Source organism: Taeniopygia guttata, chromosome 35, assembly GCF_048771995.1.
Source record: "Taeniopygia guttata chromosome 35, bTaeGut7.mat, whole genome shotgun sequence".
Lineage (NCBI taxonomy): Eukaryota > Metazoa > Chordata > Aves > Passeriformes > Estrildidae > Taeniopygia > Taeniopygia guttata.
The window spans coordinates 839,725-857,581 of NC_133060.1; the positions used below are offsets into that span (position 1 = coordinate 839,725).

At 56.3% G+C, this 17,857-nt stretch overlaps 1 protein-coding gene and 1 long non-coding RNA gene across 4 annotated transcripts; one reads left to right on the forward strand and one right to left on the reverse strand.

The window, feature by feature from the left end:
* Positions 1-56: 56 nt before the first annotated feature.
* LOC121468728 (uncharacterized) lies at positions 57-2,776 on the reverse strand. Its single transcript, XR_012052551.1, has 2 exons — positions 1,211-2,776; positions 57-412 (listed from the first exon to the last, which is right to left on the reverse strand). It is a non-coding gene; the product is annotated as an uncharacterized lncRNA (long non-coding RNA).
* A 2,505-nt stretch (positions 2,777-5,281) lies between these two features.
* On the forward strand, positions 5,282-17,624 carry LOC121468689 (epithelial discoidin domain-containing receptor 1-like). 3 transcript variants are annotated; one of them, XM_072921065.1, is made up of 18 exons: positions 5,282-5,326; positions 6,705-6,830; positions 7,029-7,131; positions 7,403-7,631; positions 8,130-8,277; positions 9,119-9,221; positions 9,490-9,676; positions 9,850-10,096; positions 10,547-10,660; positions 10,984-11,144; positions 11,767-11,980; positions 12,485-12,583; positions 12,666-12,835; positions 13,111-13,250; positions 14,048-14,215; positions 14,785-15,019; positions 15,555-15,704; positions 16,329-17,624. In XM_072921065.1, exons 2-18 carry the CDS (start codon positions 6,737-6,739, stop codon positions 16,470-16,472), a joined length of 2,706 nt encoding a protein of 901 aa, XP_072777166.1. In that variant the 5' UTR covers positions 5,282-5,326; positions 6,705-6,736; the 3' UTR covers positions 16,473-17,624. The 3 variants fall into 3 exon arrangements, with proteins under 3 accessions (XP_072777166.1, XP_072777168.1, XP_072777167.1); XM_072921067.1 differs by having other exon boundaries at positions 16,332-17,624; XM_072921066.1 differs by lacking the exon at positions 5,282-5,326 and having other exon boundaries at positions 6,639-6,830.
* Positions 17,625-17,857: the final 233 nt, after the last annotated feature.

Genomic DNA, 17,857 nt, shown 5'->3' on the forward strand with positions numbered 1-17,857 from the left:
ATATTTTTGGGGGGAAATTGGGAGTATTTGGGGAGGAAAGAAAGAATTCATTTAAATAAATTTAAATGCCAAATCTTTATTCATGTTTATTGGAAGGAAAGAAATGCACAGGAATGAGGAATTTTTATTTAAAGATGGAAAATCGTCCCCAAAAGATAAAAAAATAAAAACCTCGAAAAAGAAAAAAAAAATAGAAAAAAGGCTCCAAAAATAATAAACAATCCTTTAAACGCTCAAAAAAACCAACAAAAAAAATTAAAAAAAAAATTAAATCACCAAAAAAAGGGGGAGAAAAAATCCCAAAAAAAATCCCAAATATTCCCCAAAAAAGGCTCAAAAATTCCCCAAAAAACTCAAAAAAAGCCCCAAAATTCTATTTTTGCTCCGGATTTTGTCTCTCGGTGGCCGTGATCTGCAGAGGGAGAGAGAGAGAGACCCCAAAATTCCCAAATTTCATCCCAAAATTCCCAAAACCTTCCTTCCCAATTTCCCCTTCTCCCCCGGTCCCGGGGTCGTTCCCTTGGGAATTTCGGGAATTTCCCAAATTCTGGGAATTTTGCCCCAATTTTCTGCCTCCGGCTCTTACGTGGGGCGGCCACGGGAGGCGCCCACGCCTTTGTGGGAGGGACCTGAAACATTCCCAAAATATTCCCCAAAATTCCCAAAATATCCATAAAAAATCCCCAAAATATCCCCAGAAGTGTCTCCAAAAATTCCCAAAATATCCCCAAAAATTTCAATTTTCCCCCAAACTCCAATTTTTTTCCCTCCGATTCCCAGATTTTCCCCCTAAGATCCGTTTTTTCCCCTCAAAATTCCCGGATTTTCCCCCATAGATCCCGATTTTTTTCCCCCAAAATTCCTGGATTTTTATTCCCAAAAATTTCCATTTTCTCCCCAAATTTCAGGATTTTATTCCCAAAATTTGCATTTTTCCCTCAAATCCCCTGATTTTTTCCTCCAAATTTCATTTTTTCCCAAAATTTCCGGGTTTTCCCCCAAATTCCCAGATTTCCCCTCAAATTCACTTTTTCTCCCCCAAATTCCCGCATTTTCCCCCCCAAATTCCCTTATTTTTTCCCCCAAATTTCATTTTTTTCCAAAATTCCGGGTTTTTTTCCCAAATTCCTGCATTTCCCCCCCCAGATTCCCGGATTTTTTCCCAAAAAATTCCAGTTTTTCCCCCCAAAATTCCCGTTTTTTCCCTCACCTGAGCTCTGCTCCGCGGCTTCGTCCCGAGGGACCCGATTCCTCCATAGGGGATTTCCATAGGGCATTTCCATAGGGCATTTCCATAGGGGATTCGGGATTTTCCATAGGGGATTTGGGATTTTCCATAGGGGATTTGGGATTTTCCATGGGGGATTTGGGATCCCTTACAGGATCCCCTATAGGATCTATAGGATCCCCTATGGGATAATCCCCTATAGGATCTATAGGATCCTCTATAGGATCTATAGGATCCCCCATAGGATATATAGGATCCCCTCTGGGCCGGCGTGTGCCGGATCCCCTATAGGATCTAAAGGATTCCCTATAGGATCTATAGGATCCCCTATAGGATCCCCTATAGGATCTATAGGATGGCGTGTAGGGGCCGGCGTGTGCCGGATCCCCTATAGGATCTATAGGATCCCCTATGGGATCTATAGGATCCCCTATATGATCCCCTATAGGATCTATAGGATCCCCTATAGGATCTATAGGATCCCCTACAGGATCTATAGGAGGGCGTGTAGGGGCCGGCGTGTGCCGGGGCCGTGCCGGACCCCGGGGCAGCCCCACGGCGGGGTTCCCCTATAGGATCCATACGGCCCCGGCCGTAGGTTGGGCCCGGCCTTGCTCTGGCCTCGGCCCCCCGGGGCAGCGCACGGGACAGCGCCCCCCGGCGGGGCCTGGGCGGCGCCTATGGACACCCTATGGATCCCCTATGGATCCCCTATAGAGCCCCAGTGCATCTCTTATAGATCCCCTATAGGCTCCCCATAGATCAAGTGTGGATCCCCCATGGATCCCCCCAGGGAATCCCCTATGGATCCCCCATAAATCCCCCAGGGATCCCCCCAGGGAATCCCCTATAGATCCCCTATAGATCCTCCACAGAATCCCCCAGGGAATCCCCTATGGATCCCCTACAGAGCCCCAGTGCATCTCTTATAGATCCCCTACATGTTCCCCATAGATCAAGTGTGGATCCCCTATGGATCCCCCCAGGGAATCCCCCATGGATCCCCCATAAATCCCCCAGGGAATCCCCTATGGATCCCCCATAAATCCCCCAGGGAATCCCCTATGGATCCCCCATAAATCCCCCAGGGAATCCCCTATAGATCCCCCATGGATCCCCCCCAGGGAATCCCCTATAGATCCCCCATAAATCCCCTATAGATCCTCCAGAGAATCCCCCATAAATCCCCCATGGAATCCCCCAGGGATCCCCCATAAATCCCCCAGGGAATCCCCTATGGATCCCCCATAAATCCCCTATGGATCCTCCATAGAATCCCCTATAGATCCCCCATAAATCCCCCAGGGATCCCCCCAGGGAATCCCCTATGGATCCCCCATAAATCCCCTATGGATCCCCCAGGGAATCCCCAATGGATCCCCCCACTGATCCCCTATAGATCCCCCAGGGAATCCCCCACGGATCCCCCCAAAGGAGCCCCAGGCGGGGCTGGGCGGCACCCACAGACCCCAAATGTCCCCTATAAACCCCATAGATCCCATACAGACCCCAAAATCCACCCCAAATCCCCTACAGACCCCACAGGTCCCATATCCCACCCCAAAAATCCCCTATAGACCCCACAGGTCCCATATAGGGCCCACCCCCCCTCAAAAATCCCCTATAGACCCCAAAAATGCCCCCCATAGGTCCCATATAGGGCCCAACACCCCCCAAAATCCCCTACGGACCCAAAAATCCTCCCATAGGTCCCATATAGGGCCCAACCCCCCCAAAAATCCCCTATAGACCCCAAAAATGCCCCCCATAGGTCCCATACAGGGCCCGAATCCCCCCCCCCAAAATCCCCTATAGACCCCATAGTTGCCATATAGGACTCAACCACCCCCAAAAATCCCCTATAGACCCCTCGAACCCTCCCCCAAATCCCCTATAGCCGTATAGGTTTCGGATATCCCCAGAAACCACTCCGGATACTCCCCAGATCCCCTCCCCTATAGATCCCCTCCCCTATAGATCCCCCATAAATCCCCCACAGACTCCCCATAAATCCCCTATAGACCCCCCATAAATCCCCCACAGACTCCCCATAAATCCCCTATAGACCCCCCATAAAGCCCCTATAAATCCCCCATAAATCCCCTATAGATCCCCCATAGATCCTCTATAAATCCCCTATAGATGCCCCATAAATCCCAGCCAGGCCTCGCCCCCCCAGCCCCCCCCCATTCCATACACCCCCCCCAAACCCCCTTAAACCCCTTTAAACGCCCCCAAACCCCCCAGAACCCTCCCGAGAAGCCCCCAGCCCCACTCGGGACCCAGCCCGCCCCCATAGATCCCCTATAGATCGCCATAAATCCCCTATAGATCCCCATAGGTCCCCCATCCACCCCTGCCCCGCTCGCCTCTAAAATGGCGCCGCCACCTCCCCCTCACGGCAGCCAGGCCACGCCCCCACCCCGCGCGGATACAACGCTGATTGGTTGTTCTCCCCCGGCGACAACGCTGATTGGTCGGTTCTACTCAGCGACAGTGCTGATTGGTGGAAAGGAGAGGAAGGCGGGGTTTGGGGTGAGGATGCGGCGGGAAGGGGCGGGGTTATGAGGATGATTGACGTGTGGGTGTAACGAGGGGCGGGGTTATGCAAATGAGGAGGCGTGGTTTGTTTGGAGTGATGGCTAATAATTGGTAATTAATGGGAAATTATGGCTAAAAATTAATAATTAATGGATAATTATGAAAAATGATTGCTAGTTATTTGGGCTAATAACGGCTAACAATAGGAAATAATCATTATTAATTACGAAGGAATAATTATTTGTGATGAATAACGATTAATAGTAGGAAATAATTATTAAGAATCAGGAATAATGATTACTAATTAGAAAATAATTATGACTAATGACTGATAATTAGGAGATAATGATAAATATTGGGAAATAATTACTAATTATTACGAATACTTAGGAAATAATGGCTAATAACTATGAATAATGACTAATAATTGGGAAATAATGGCTAATAATAACTAAGAATCACTAATAATTAGAAAATAATGATTTATGATAACTAATAATGACTAATAATTACAAAATAATGATCAATAATTGGGCAATAATGGCTAATAATCGCTAATAACCACTAATAATCGCTAATAATTACAAAATAATGATGAATAATTGGGCAACAATGGCTAATAACGACTGATAACTACTGACAGCAATGGCTAATTAAGCAGTTATGCATATTAATTAGTTATTAATTAACAAACCCCGGAATTTCCCCTCCCCCCTTTTCCAGCTGTTCCCGGGAGCGGCCCCGGGGGGGGGAGGGGCGGCAGCTGCGCGGTCACGTGACCCGGCCTGGGGGGGAAAATGGGAATAAAAGGGGGAAAACGGGAATTTGGGGATAAAAATGGGAATTTTGGGATAAAAGTGGGGGAAATGGGAATTTTGAGGAAAAAAATGGGAATTTTGGGATAAAAATGAGAATTTTGGGATAAAAATGGGAATTTTGGGATACAAATGGGAAAATGGGAATTTGGGGGAAAAAATGGAAAGAACAGGAATTTCTGGGGGAAAATGGGAATTTTGGGATAAAAATGGAAAAAACAGGGATTTTGTGGGGGAACCTGGAAAAAACAGCAATTTTGGGGAAAAAGGGGGATTTGGGGGAAAAAATGGGAATTTTGGGGAAAAAATGGGAATTTTTTGGGGGGAATGGGAATTTTTTGGGGGAAATGGGAATTTTTGGGGGGGAATTGGGAACTTGGCGGGGGGGGGGAGGATGAAGGGGGCAAAACGGGAATTTTGGGGGTGGGGAAATGGGAATTTCGGGAATAACAATTCCCCAAAACGGGAATTTTGGGGATAAAAGGATGAACAAAAAATGGGAATTCAGGGGAATTTGGGAATATAAAGCTCCCAATTAATCGGAATTTTGGGGGGTTTACCCCTCAAAAAAACAATCGGAATTGTGGGAATTTCCCCACTTTTTGTTTGGAGTTTTTTTGGGGGAATGTTCGGAGTCCGGAGCCCCCCTGGAGCCCCCCCGGGGGGAGGTCCGGGAATTTTGGGGGATTTTGGGAGGATCCGGGGGGGATTTGGGAGCGACCGGGAGGAGCCGAGGAGAGCGGTGGGCACCGGGCACGGGGGATTTGGGAATTTGGGGAAAATTTGGGAATTTTGGGGAGAAATTTGGGAAGTTTGGGGGTGTTGGGGGGAATGGGGGGGGAATTTGGGGGGATTTAGGAGAAATTTTGGGAGTTTGGGGGGAATTTGGGGGGATTTTTTGGGGAATTGGGGAGAATTTGGGGGGCATTAGGGAATTTTCCAGGAAAATTCGGGAATTTTGGGGTTTTTTTTTGGAACTGGGGGAAATTTGGGGAGAATTTGGGGGGGATTTTTTTTTTTTTTTTGAATTGGGGGAGTTTGGGGTGATTTGGGGATTCTGGGGGAAATTTGGGAATGTTTGGCGAATTGGGGAGAGTTTTGGGGGGTTTTGGGGGAATTTTGGGGGGAAATTGGGAATTTGGGGCGAATTGGGGCAAGTTTGGGGGTATTTGGGGAGATTTTGGGAGAATTTTGGAGGGAATTTGGGGATTTAGGGGAAATTTGGGATTTTTGGGGGGATTTCGCGGGAACTGGGGGGGGATTTAGGGGAAATTTGGGGGGAACTTTTGGAATTTGGGGGAATTTGGGGGATTCGGGGGGAATATGGAGGAATGTTTGGGATTTTTGGGAATTTGGGGGGTCTGGGGGAATTTTGAGAATTTTGGGGGAGAGGTTTGGGGAGCTCGGGGGAAATTTTGGGGATTTTTTTTTGGGAATTTCGGGGGGATTTTGGGGACATTTGGGGCCCATTTTGTCCGCCCCAGGTGGTTTTAAAGGGGTTTGGTGAATATTCATCTTTATGCAAATGAAGGGGTGGGGTCACCCAGAGGCCACGCCCCCTCTGCAGCTGTTGTGGGGGGAGGGGGGAAGGGGGAAATTCCAGCAAAGGATTCTGGGAGCAGCTGCTGGGCTGGGGGGGCTCCCAGTGCTCCCAGTTCCCTCCCAGTTCCTCCCAGTTCATCCCAGTTCCTCCCAGTTCCCTCCCAGTTCATCCCAGTTCCTCCCAGTTCCTCCCAGTCCCTCCCAGTTCCTCCCAGTCCCTCCCAGTTCCTCCCAGTCCATCCCAGTTCATTCCCAGTTTCCTCCCAGTTCCTCCCAGTCCATCCCAGTTCATTCCCAGTTTCCTCCCAGTTCCTCCCAGTTCCTCCCAGTCCCTCCCAGTTCCTCCCAGTCCCTCCCAGTTCCTCCCAGTCCATCCCAGTTCATTCCCAGTTTCCTCCCAGTTCCTCCCAGTTCCTCCCAGTTCCTCCCAGTTTCCTCCCAGTTCCTCCCAGTTCATCCCAGTTCCTCCCAGTTCATTCCCAGTTCCTCCCAGTTCATTCCCAGTTCATTCCCAGTCCCTCCCAGTTCATTCCCAGTCCATCCCAGTCCCTCCCAGTTCATTCCCAGTTCCCTCCCAGTGCTCCCAGTCCCTCGGGCTGGGGGCGGGGCCATGGCGGCGCTGCCGCTGCCCCTCCCCCTCCTGCTGCTGGCCGGGGTGGCCGAGGGGACCTTGCGGGGGACAGCGGGGACAGCGCTGGACCTGGGTGAGTGACCCCGCGGCCACCGCGGCCACCGCTGTCCCCCAATGTCCCCTGGCTGTCCCCAGTGTCCCCTGGTGTCCCCTCTGCTGTCCCCAGTGTACCCAGTGTCCCCAGTGTCCCCTGGCTGTCCCCAGTGTCCCCAGTGTCCCCAGTGTCCCCTGGCTGTCCCCAGTGTCCCCAGTGTCCCTCTGCTGTCCCCAGGCCGCTGCCGCTTCGCTCTGGGCATGCAGGACGGGACCATCCCCGACTTTCGCCTCTCGGCCTCCAGCGCCTGGTCCGACTCCACCGCCGCCCGCCACGGCCGGTACGCACCAGTACGAACCAGTATCAACCAGTTTAAACCAGTATAAACCAGTACAGACCAGTATAGACCAGTAGGGGTCCTACCCCACTGCCCCGAGTGTCCCCAAGTGTCCCCTGGATGCCCCTAAACCCCAAAATATCCCCAAATCCCTTGACTTTTCCTACATCGCAAACGTCCCCAGACGTCCCCAGGTGTCTCCAAACGTCCCCAGACGTCCCCAAACGCCCCCAAACATCCCCAGACGTCCCCAAACGTCCCCGGGTGTCCCCAGGCTGGGCCGCAGCGACGGCGACGGCGCCTGGTGCCCGGCGGGACCGGTGTTCCCGGCCGAGCAGGAGTTCCTGGAGGTGGACCTGGGCCGGCTGCACGTGGTGACACTGGTGGGGACGCAGGGACGCCACGCGGGGGGACACGGCCGCGAGTTCGCCCGGCAGTACCGGCTGCGCTACAGCCGCGACCGGCGCCGCTGGCTGCGCTGGAGGGACCGCTGGGGACACGAGGTGGATCTGGGGACAATGGGGGATTTGGGGACATCGAGGGGGTTTGGGGACATTGGGGGCTTTGGGGACATTGGGGACATCAAGGGGGTTTGGGGACTTTGGAGGACATCAGGCAAGTCGAGGGGGTTTGGGGACGCTGGGGACATTGGGAGTGTTGAGGGGGTTTGGGGACATTGGGGTATTTGGGGACATTGGGGAGGTCGAGGGGATTTGGGGACATCAATGGGGTTTGGGGGGGTTGGAGGGATATTGGGGACATCAGGGACCTTGGGGACACCTCAGGGACACCTCGGGGACACCCTGGGGACACCTTGGGGACACCTCGGGGACACCCTGGGGACACCTTGGGGACACCCTGGGGACACCTTGGTGACACCCTGGGGACATCGTGGGACTGAGGCCATCAAGGAGGCCCCGGGAGACCTCTGGCTGTGACAGAGCCCAAGACGTTCCCGGGGTGTCCTGGGCTGACGCCACCCGTGGGTGGTGGCCCCGCAGGTGATCGGTGGCAACGAGGACCCCGAGGGCGTGGTGCTCAAGGACCTGTCCCCGGCGCCGGTGGCCCGGGCGCTCCGGGTGTACCCGCGGGCGCCACGCGCCATGAGCGTCTGCCTGCGCCTGGAGCTCTACGGCTGCCCCTGGGAGGGTGAGCATCACCTCATTGTCACCTCATTGTCACCTCACTGCCACCCCCCGGTCACCCCCGGGTCACCTCTGTCCCCTCCCCGCTGGTGGCCCTTAAGCCGTGGTGGTCACCCACGGTCGCGTCCGGCACCCAGCCGGCCCTTAGTGGTGGCCCTGGGGCAGCTGAGTTGGAGTCTTGTCACTGTGGGGTCAATGGTTGGGTGTTGGTGTCAATGGTTGGGTGTTGGGGCCATTGGTTGGGTGTTGAGGTCAATGGTTGGGTGTTGGGGTCAATGGTTGGGTCATGGAGTCATCCATTGGGTGTTGGGGTCATTGGTTGGGTCATGGAGTCATCCATTGGGTGTTGGGGTCATTGGTTGGGTGTTGGGGTCAATGGTTGGGTGTTGGGGTCATCCATTGGGTGTTGGGGTCATTGGTTGGGTGTTGGGGTCAATGGTTGGGTGTTCAGGTCATTGGTTGGGTCATGGAGTCATCCATTGGGTGTTGGGGTCAATGGTTGGGTGTTGGGGTCAATGGTTGGGTGTTGTGGTCATCCATTGGGTGTTGGGGTCAATGGTTGGGTGTTGTGGTCAATGGTTGGGTGTTGGGGTCATTGGTTGGGTGTTGAGGTCATTGGTTGGGTCATGGAGTCATCCATTGGGTGTTGGGGCCATCCATTGGGTGTTGGGGCCAACGGTTGGGTCATGGGGTCAACGATTGGTTGACAACATCCTCCACTGGCTCATGACATCATCATGGCCACGCCCCCAGCCCACCCAATGCCACCTCCTGGGTGTCCCCAAGGGGTGGTGACCCCGCGGTGACCCCACGATGACCCCACGGTGACGTGTCCCTGTCCCCAGCCGGGCTCTTGTCCTACACGGCCCCGCGGGGACACGTCATGGCCCTGGACCCCGCCCCCATCGTCCTCAACGACTCCACCTACGACGGCTTCAGCGCCGGCCCGTGAGTGTCCCCAGGTGTCCCCAGGGGCCACCTGCCCCAAGAATTCCCGAATTTCCTCAATCCAACCCCCCAGGTGTCCCCAAACCATCCCCAGGTGTCCCCAAACCATCCCCAGGTGTCTCCAAACTCTCCCAGGTTGTCCCGTGGCAGTCCCCAGGTGGGTGGGACGGGACAGTCCCAGGATCCAGCTGTGCCCCACCTGCCCAGGTGTCACTGGGGGATCTCCAGGTGTCACTGGGGGATCTCCAGGTGTGTCCCACCTGCCCAGGTTGCACTTCGGGGGGCTGGGCCAGCTCTCGGACGGGGTCCTGGGCCTCGATGACTTCTTGAGGACCCGCGAGCGCCACCTGTGGCCGGGCTACGACTACGTGGGGTGGCCGCGGCCGCCGGGGCCCCAGCCCCACGTGGAGCTGGAGTTCGAGTTCCAGGAGCTCCGCGCCTTCCACGCCATGCAGGTGCCCCAGGGAATGCTGGGAGATCCGGGAACGGTGGGATTGGTCAGCCATGGACGGATGGAGGGGTGGCCACCACGCCAAGGCCACCTCGGGGTCTGGGATGTCCCTCTGGAGAACTTTGGGATTGGCCACCTTGCCCCTGGGCGTCATGGGGCGTGTCGTCACCCCCCCAGGTCCACTGCAACAACCTCCACACGCGCGGGGTCGGAATCTTCCGGGCCGTCGAGTGTCGCTTCAAGAAGATCTTGGCCACGGCTTGGGAGCCCATGGTGGCCACCCACAGCCTGGCCGGGGCCACCAAGGACGCCAGCGCCCGCTCGGTCACCGTGCCCTTGGGCGGGCGCCACGCCCGCTTCATCCAGTGCCGCTTCTTCTTCGGCGCCGAGTGGATGCTCTTCAGTGAGGTGTCCTTCATCTCAGGTTGGGTGTTGGGGTCAATGGTTGGGTGTTGGGGTCATTGGTAGGGTCATGGGGTCATCCACTGGGTGTTGGGGTCATTGGTTGGGTGTTAGGGTCAATGGTTGGGTGTTGGGGTCATCCATTGGGTGTTGGGGTCATCCATTGGTTGTTGGGGTCAATGGTTGGGTCATGGGGTCATCCATTGGGTGTTGGGGTCAATGGTTGGGTCATGGGGTCATCCATTGGGTGTTGGGGTCAATGGTTGGGTCATGGGGTCATCCACTGGGTGTTGGGGTCATCCATTGGGTGTTGGAGTCAATGGTTGGTTGATGACGTCACTGGCAGACCGTTGAGGTCATTGTCAGCCAATGGCGTCATCGATTTCGTGATTACATCATTGATCGTTCCTGATATTACCATTGGTGACGTCATCGGCTGCCAATGATGTCATCAATGCCCATCCCCCCCCAGAGGTGCTGGACGACCCCGGGGGTGCCAGCGGCTGCCCCCCGACCCCCGACCCCTCCGCCGCCATCTTGGAAAACGCCCACGACGGGGGCGGGGCCACCAACGGCACCTCCCCGGGTAGGCGGGGCTTAAGTGGGTGTGGTTTCAATGGGCGGGGCTTAACTGGGAGGGGCTTCAGTGGGTGTGGTCAAGTGGGTGGGGCTTAATTGGGTGTGGTTTAATGGCGGAACGAGTGGGTGGGGCTTAATTGGGTGTGGTTTAATGGCGGAATGAGTGGGTGGGGTTTATTTGGGTGTGGCTTAATGGAGGAACAAGGGGGTGGGGTTTAATTGGGTGTGGTTTAATGGAGGAACAAGTGGGTGGGGTTTAATTGGGTGGGAATTATGTGGGCGTGGTTTATCGGCGGTGGGCGTGGCCATGACACCCTCCTGCCCTCCCAGTAGCCCCCGGGGAGGCCGAACTGGTCCCGCCGGTGGCCCCGGGCGAGGCGAAGCAGTCGCCGGCGCTGCTGGGCTGCCTGGGCGCCATCATCCTCCTCCTGCTCGCCATCATCATCCTCATCCTGCGGCGCCACCGCGGCGCGGCTGGGCCGCTGGGCAAGGTCACCGGGGGGGACTGGGAGGGACTGGGAGGGACTGGGAGGGGAACTGGGAGGGACTGGGATGGACTGGGAGGGACTGGGAGTGACTGGGATGGACTGGGAGGGACTGGGAGTGACTGGGAGGGATTTGAAGGGGACTGGGAGGGACTGGGATAGACTGGGAGGGATTTGAAGGGGACTGGGAGGGACTGGGATAGACTGGGATGGACTGGGATGGACTGGGATGGACTGGGATGGACTGGGACCAAACTGGGATGGACTGGGAGGCACTGGGAGGGACTGGGATGGACTGGGATGGACTGGGATGGACTGGGAATGGAGATTTGGGGGACTGGGATGGAACTGGGATGGAACTGGGACCAAACTGGGACAGACTGGGATGGACTGGGATGGACTGGGAGCACTGGGATGGACTGGGACGGAACTGGGATGGACTGGGAGGGACTGGGAGGGATTTGAGGGGGGCTGGGATTGAACTGGGAGGGACTGGGAGGAACTGGGAGGGATCTTGGAGGGATTGAACTGGTTTTTACCGCTCAGAACCCGTGGTACCTGCCCAGAACCGGTTCTGGTTGTTTCAAAGTGGTTCTAACTGGTTTTTACTGGTGGGCACTGGTGTCAGGGCTGCGGGCCGGAGGCGGCGCTGCGGGTGCAGCTCTCGGGGGACACCGTGGTCATCAACAACGCCACGGGAGGGGGAGGGGCGCGGGGGGGACCCCGCTACGAGCGGATCGGAACCGGGACCGGGAACGGAACTGGGAATGGAACCGGAACCGGGGAGTACCAGGAACCCACCCGGGCACGGCCCCAACCGCCCCCTGTGCCGCCCGGGGCTGGTGAGAGAGGAGGGAAAATGGGGGGAAAAGGGGAAAAACTTGTGGGGAAAAAGGGAAAAGGGGGGAGGGGGAAAAAGAGGAAAAGGAAAAGGGGAAAAAGGAAAGGGGAAAAAGGAAAGGGGAAAAAAGGGAGGAAGGGGAAAAATTTGGGGTAAAAGGGGAAAAAGGGAAAAGGGGGAAAGGAAGGGGGAAAAAGGAGGGGAAAAGCAGGGAAAAAGAGGAAAAAAGGAACAAAAAAAGAAAAAAGGAGGGGAAAATGAAAAAAAGGTGAAAAGAAAGAGAAAAAGGGGGCAAAAAGGAGAAAGGGGAGAGAAAAAGGAGGGGGAGAAAGAGCGAGGGAGGATTTTCCTCCCCAGTTTCAATTTTGGCTGAAATCGCCCCAAAAAAATCACTCTGGGATTGAGGAAAAGGCTCAAAACAGCCCCAAAATCCCACGGGAATGGGAGGGGGGAGGGAAACCACGCCCCTCGAATAGCCACGCCCCTCTCTGACCACGCCCCCCAGCCAACCCGGCCTATCGGCTGCTCCTGGCCACTTACGCCCGGCCAATAGGAGGCCCCGCCCTGGCCCCACCCAACGCTGCCAAGCCAATCAACACCGACGGTAAGGGCGGGGCACGGGGAGGGCCACGCCCACTTTAGCCCCGCCCACAGAGACCTCACCTGTGCCCCTCCCACCTGCACAGGTGAGCCCGAGGCGGGGGCGGGGGCCTACGCCGAGGCTGACGTCACCGGAGGCTCCGCCTACGCCCTGGCTGGCCCCGCCCACAGCCCCGCCCACGGCCCCGCCCTCCCGTCCTTCCCGCGGCACCGCCTCCGCTTCCGGGAGAAACTGGGGGAGGGGCAGTTCGGAGAGGTAAGCCACGCCCCCGGCAGCGTGCCACGCCCCTCCCTGAGGCCACACCCACTATTTTTTAGCCTCGCCCCAAAATTCATTTCCGTGCCCTTAAATAATTTAGTCCCGCCCCTTACGAGGCCACCGCCAAATCGTATTGGCCCCGCCCCTTTTTAATGCCCCACCCAATGGGTTTGGCACGTCAGCCCCGCCCCATTTCTGAAGCCACACCCCTTTCTATTGGCCACACCCCCATGCGTTTGACCACGCCCCCTCCCCTTTGGCCCCGCCCCCAGGTGCTGCTGTGTGAGGTCATCGCCCCCCACACCCTGGGCCTGGCCCCGCCCCCCGAGCCAGGCCCCGCCCCCTCGGCCGCAGAGCGCCCCCTGCTGGTGGCGGTCAAGGTGCTGCGGCCGGACGCCCCCAAGAATGCCCGGTAGGGGAACTGGGAGAACTGGGATGGACTGGGAGGGAACTGGGAGGGACTGGGGGGAACTGGGAGGGACTGGGAGGGACTGGGAGGGACTGGGAGGGAATTGGAGGGGACTGGGAGGGACTGGGAGGGACTGGGAGGGACTGGGAGGGAATTGGAGGGGACTGGGAGGGACTGGGGGGAGCTGGGAGATGGGGACAGAATGATACTGGAGGGTGGCCAAGGGAATCCAGGTGTCCCCAGCTGTCCCCAGGTGTGCCCAGGTGCATCTCAGGTGTCCCCAGATGTGCCCAGGTGTCCCGACATTGTCCCCAGGTGTTACCCAGCTGTACCCAGGGCATACCCAGGTGTGCCCAGGTGTGCCCCGGCCTGCCCAGGTGTGCCCAGGTGTATCTCAGGTGCGCCCAGGTGTACCCAGCTGTATCCAGGTGTGCCCAGGTGCATCTCAGGTGTCCCCAGATGTGCCCAGGTGTCCCGAAATTGTCCCCAGGTGTTACCCAGCTGTACCCAGGGCATACCCAGGTGTGCCCAGGTGTATCCCAGGTGTGCCCAGGTGTGCCCAGGTGTATCTCAGGTGTGCCCAGGTGTCCCCAGGTGTTACCCAGCTGTACCCAGGGCATACCCAGGTGTGCCCAGGTGTATCTCAGCTGTGCCCCAGGTGTCCCCAGCTGTACCCAGGTGTGCCCAGGCGTGCCCAGGTGTGCCCAGGTGTGCCCCAGGTGTCCCCAGCTGTACCCAGGTGTGCCCAGGTGTGCCCTGGCCCGCCCAGGTGCGCTGAGGCGAGCGCCGGGCGGGCCCAGGCGGGATTTCCTGCAGGAGGCGCGGACGCTGGGGCGGCTGCGGGACCCCAACATCGTGCGGCTGCTGGGGGTGTGCGGCGGGCCCGGCCCCCTGTGCATCGTCACCGAGTACATGGAGCACGGAGACCTGCACTGCTTCCTGGGCGGGGCCCGCGGACACGCCCTCAGGTGGGACACGCCCCCAGCCACGCCCACCAGGACACGCCCACTCAGAGTGGGTCGCTGTTAGCGTTTCTGGGGTGCTGGCCCTTTAAGAGAAGCTCCTCCATAACTAAGCCACGCCCCAATGTGGACACACCCACCTGAGCCACGCCCACCGGGACACGCCCACTCTGAGTGGTTCTGGGGTGCTGGCCCTTTAAGAGAAGCGCCTCCATAATTAAGCCACGCCCATTAAAAGACCACGCCCTAATTTGGCACACCCATATAAGCCACGCCCACCAGAGCCACGCCCACTCCGAGTGGTTCCGTTAATATTTCCGGGGTTCTGGCCCTTTAAGAGAAGCCACGCCCATAAAAGGCCACGCCCCAATGTGGACACACCCCTGTAAGCCACGCCCACCAGAGCCACGCCCACTCCAAGTCAATCTGGGGGGAAAATTCCATTTTTTCAAGCAGAAAAATCTAATTTTTTTCAGGGAAAAAAAGCATTTTAGTTTTTTTTTTTTTGGAAAATCCCCATTTTTTCGGTAAAACCCCAAATTTTTGAAATAAAACCCCCAATTTTTTTCGGTCAGCCTGGCCACGCTGGTGGACCTGGGGGCGCAGATCGCCTCCGGGATGCGCTTCCTGGCGGCGCGGAACTTCGTGCACCGGGACCTGGCGACGCGGAACTGCCTGGTGGGCGAGGGGCTGCGCGTCAAGGTGGCGGATTTCGGCATGAGCCGCAACCTGTACGGCACCGGCTACGGGCGCGTGCGCGGCCGCGCGCTGCTGCCCATCCGCTGGATGGCCTGGGAGAGCATCCTCTGGGTGAGACTGGGGGAAAAAACAGCAGTTTGGGAAAAATCGGGAAAACGGGGGAAAAAAGTGGGGTTTCGGGCAAAAAACTTGGAAAAAATGGGAAAAAATTGGATTTTATTTTGGAAATAAATGGGATTTTGGGGGGGAAATTGGGGAAATTTTTGATTTCTTCAGGGAAAAATTGGATTTTTGGGAAATTCACGGAAATTCCCGAAATATTGGGGTTTCAGGGCAGGTTTAGTAACACCTGGGCCTTCGGGGAGGTCCTGAACACCCAAATTTGGAATTTCTGAGTGCTGGAAACTCTCAAAAAACTTCCAAAAATCCCCAAATTTCGGGGTATCAGGGCAGGTTCTGTCCGGCCAGTGACGCCTGAGCCTTCAGGGAGGTTCTGAACCCCCAAATTTGGAATTTCTGAGTGCTGGAAACTCCTCCAAAACTCCCCAAAAATTCCCCAAATTTCCCAAAAAATCCCCAAAAACTCCCCAAAAATTCCCCAAATTTCCCAGAAAATCCCCCAAAAATTCGGAATTTGGGGTTTCAGGGCAGGTTCAGCCCCGCCAGCGACGCCTGGGCCTTCGGGGTGACGCTCTGGGAGGTGCTGACGCGCTGCCGGGAGCAGCCCTACGGCGCCCTGAGCGACGAGCAGGTGATCGCCAACGCCGGCCACCACTTCCAGAACCGCGGCCAGCAGGTGCACTGGGAGCACTGGGAGCACTGGGAGGGACTGGGAGGGGATTTGGGGGGACTGGGAGGGGATTTGAGGGGACTGGGAGGCACTGGGAGGCACTGGGAGGGACTGGGAGGGAACTGGGAGAGACTGAGAGGGAACTGGGAGGCACTGGGAAGGGATTTGGGGGGACTGGGAGGGACTGGGAGGGGATTTGGGGGGACTAGGATGCACTGGGAGGGAACTGGGAGGCGCTGGGACAGACTGGGATGGGACTGGGAGGGACTGGGAGGGAACTGGGATGGACTGGGAGGGAACTGGGAAGGACTGGGATGGATTTGAGGGGGACTGGAAGATGTTTAGAGGAGGTTTTGGGGCACTGGGAGTTACTGGGAATGGACTGGGATGGACTGGGATGGGACTGGGAGTGAACTGGGAATGGACTGGGATGGACTGGGGGGAGCTGGGAGTGACTGGGAGGGAACTGGGAGGCACTGGGAGGGACTGGGACAGACTGGGAGGGACTGGGAGTGAACTGGGAATGGACTGGGAGGGACTGGGGGGAGCTGGGACGGGGTTTGGGGCCGGTTCCCCCCATCCCAGTCCATCCCAGTCCCTCCCAGTCCGTCCCAGTAACCCCAGTTCCAGCAGTACCTGCCCTGCCCCCCCGGCTGCCCCCCGGCCCTGCACCGGCTGATGCTGCAATGCTGGGCCCGCGAGGCGGCCGAGCGGCCGGACTTCGGCCACCTGCACCGCGCCCTGAGTGACCACGGAGTGACCGCTGGGCTCTGAGTGACCACGGAGTGATCACTGCGCCCTGAGTGACCGCTGAGTGACCGCTGGGCCCTGAGTGACCGCTGAGTGACCACTGGGCTCTGAGTGACCGCTGAGTGACCACTGCGCCCTGAGTGACCACTGAGTGACCACTGCGCCCTGAGTGACCACTGAGTGACCACTGGGCTCTGAGTGACCACTGAGTGACCACTGAGTGATCATGGTCATCATCGTCATCACTGACCACCCTTTGGCCACCTGCACCGCGCCCTGAGTGACCACTGAGTGACCGCTGAGTGACCGCGGAGTGACCACTGAGTGACCACTGAGTGACCACTGCACCCTGAGTGACCACTGAGTGACCACTGGGTGATCATGGTCATCTTCATCATCATCATCATCACTGACCACCATTTGGCCACCTGCACCACGCCCTGAGTGACCACTGCGCCCTGAGTGACCATGGAGTGACCACTGAGTGACCACTGCACCCTGAGTGACCACTGAGTGACCACTGCACCCTGAGTGACCACTGAGTGACCACTGAGTGACCACTGGGTGATCATGGTCATCTTCATCATCATCATCATCACTGACCGCCATTTGGCCACCTGCACCGCGCCCTGAGTGACCACGGAGTGACCACTGAGTGACCACTGCACCCTGAGTGACCACTGAGTGACCGCTGAGTGACCACTGAGTGACCACTGCGCCCTGAGTGACCACTGAGTGACCGCTGAGTGACCACTGAGTGACCACTGCGCCCTGAGTGACCACTGAGTGACCGCTGGGCTCCGAGTGACCACTGAGTGACCACAGAGTGACCACTGAGTGACCGCGGTCATCTTCCTCCCCTCCCCTGTCACTAAGGGGGGATTTCATCACCCGCGGTATGGGAGGGGCCGAACCAATTTTTGGGGCAGAAATTCCGGATTTTTGTTCACGTAATTGTTAAAAATTGCCAATATCGGGGCTTTTTTGGGGCTCTAAAATAATTTTTTTTTTTTCCCTCTAAAGTTGTCCAAAATTGTCTTTTCCTTCTCAAAATTTCAATTTTTTTTCCCACAGAACTCTTTTCCTCCGGAAAAAAAAACCTCCCAAAAAACCATCTCGGTACAAAAAACAAAATTAAATTGTATCCCCAAATAAATTTTTTTCATGGAAAAAAAATCCCAGATCTCGCCATAAACACAATTTTTTTTCCTTTTCAGAACACCCCAAATTTTAAATAAATCCGTTGGAATTCCTTGGGAATGCAGTTTTTTCTCTCAAAATTTCTCTCAAAAATTTTTTGCAATCAAAGAAATTTTTTTTCACACAGAAAATCTTTTTTTTCCACCCAAAACCCATTTTCCCCCTAAAAATTATCTTTAATAATGAAAAAATCCCATTTTTGTGGCTTT

Bases quoted from the DNA above. Each gene is read 5' to 3' on its own strand.
- LOC121468689 (XM_072921065.1), top strand. From the start codon at position 6,737: ATGGCGGCGCTGCCGCTGCCCCTCCCCCTCCTGCTGCTGGCCGGGGTG. The intron at 7,132-7,402 runs GTACGCACCAGT...GGGTGTCCCCAG, and splicing joins ACCGCCGCCCGCCACGGCCG to GCTGGGCCGCAGCGACGGCG. The intron at 11,981-12,484 runs GTGAGAGAGGAG...CACGCCCCCCAG, and splicing joins CCCTGTGCCGCCCGGGGCTG to CCAACCCGGCCTATCGGCTG.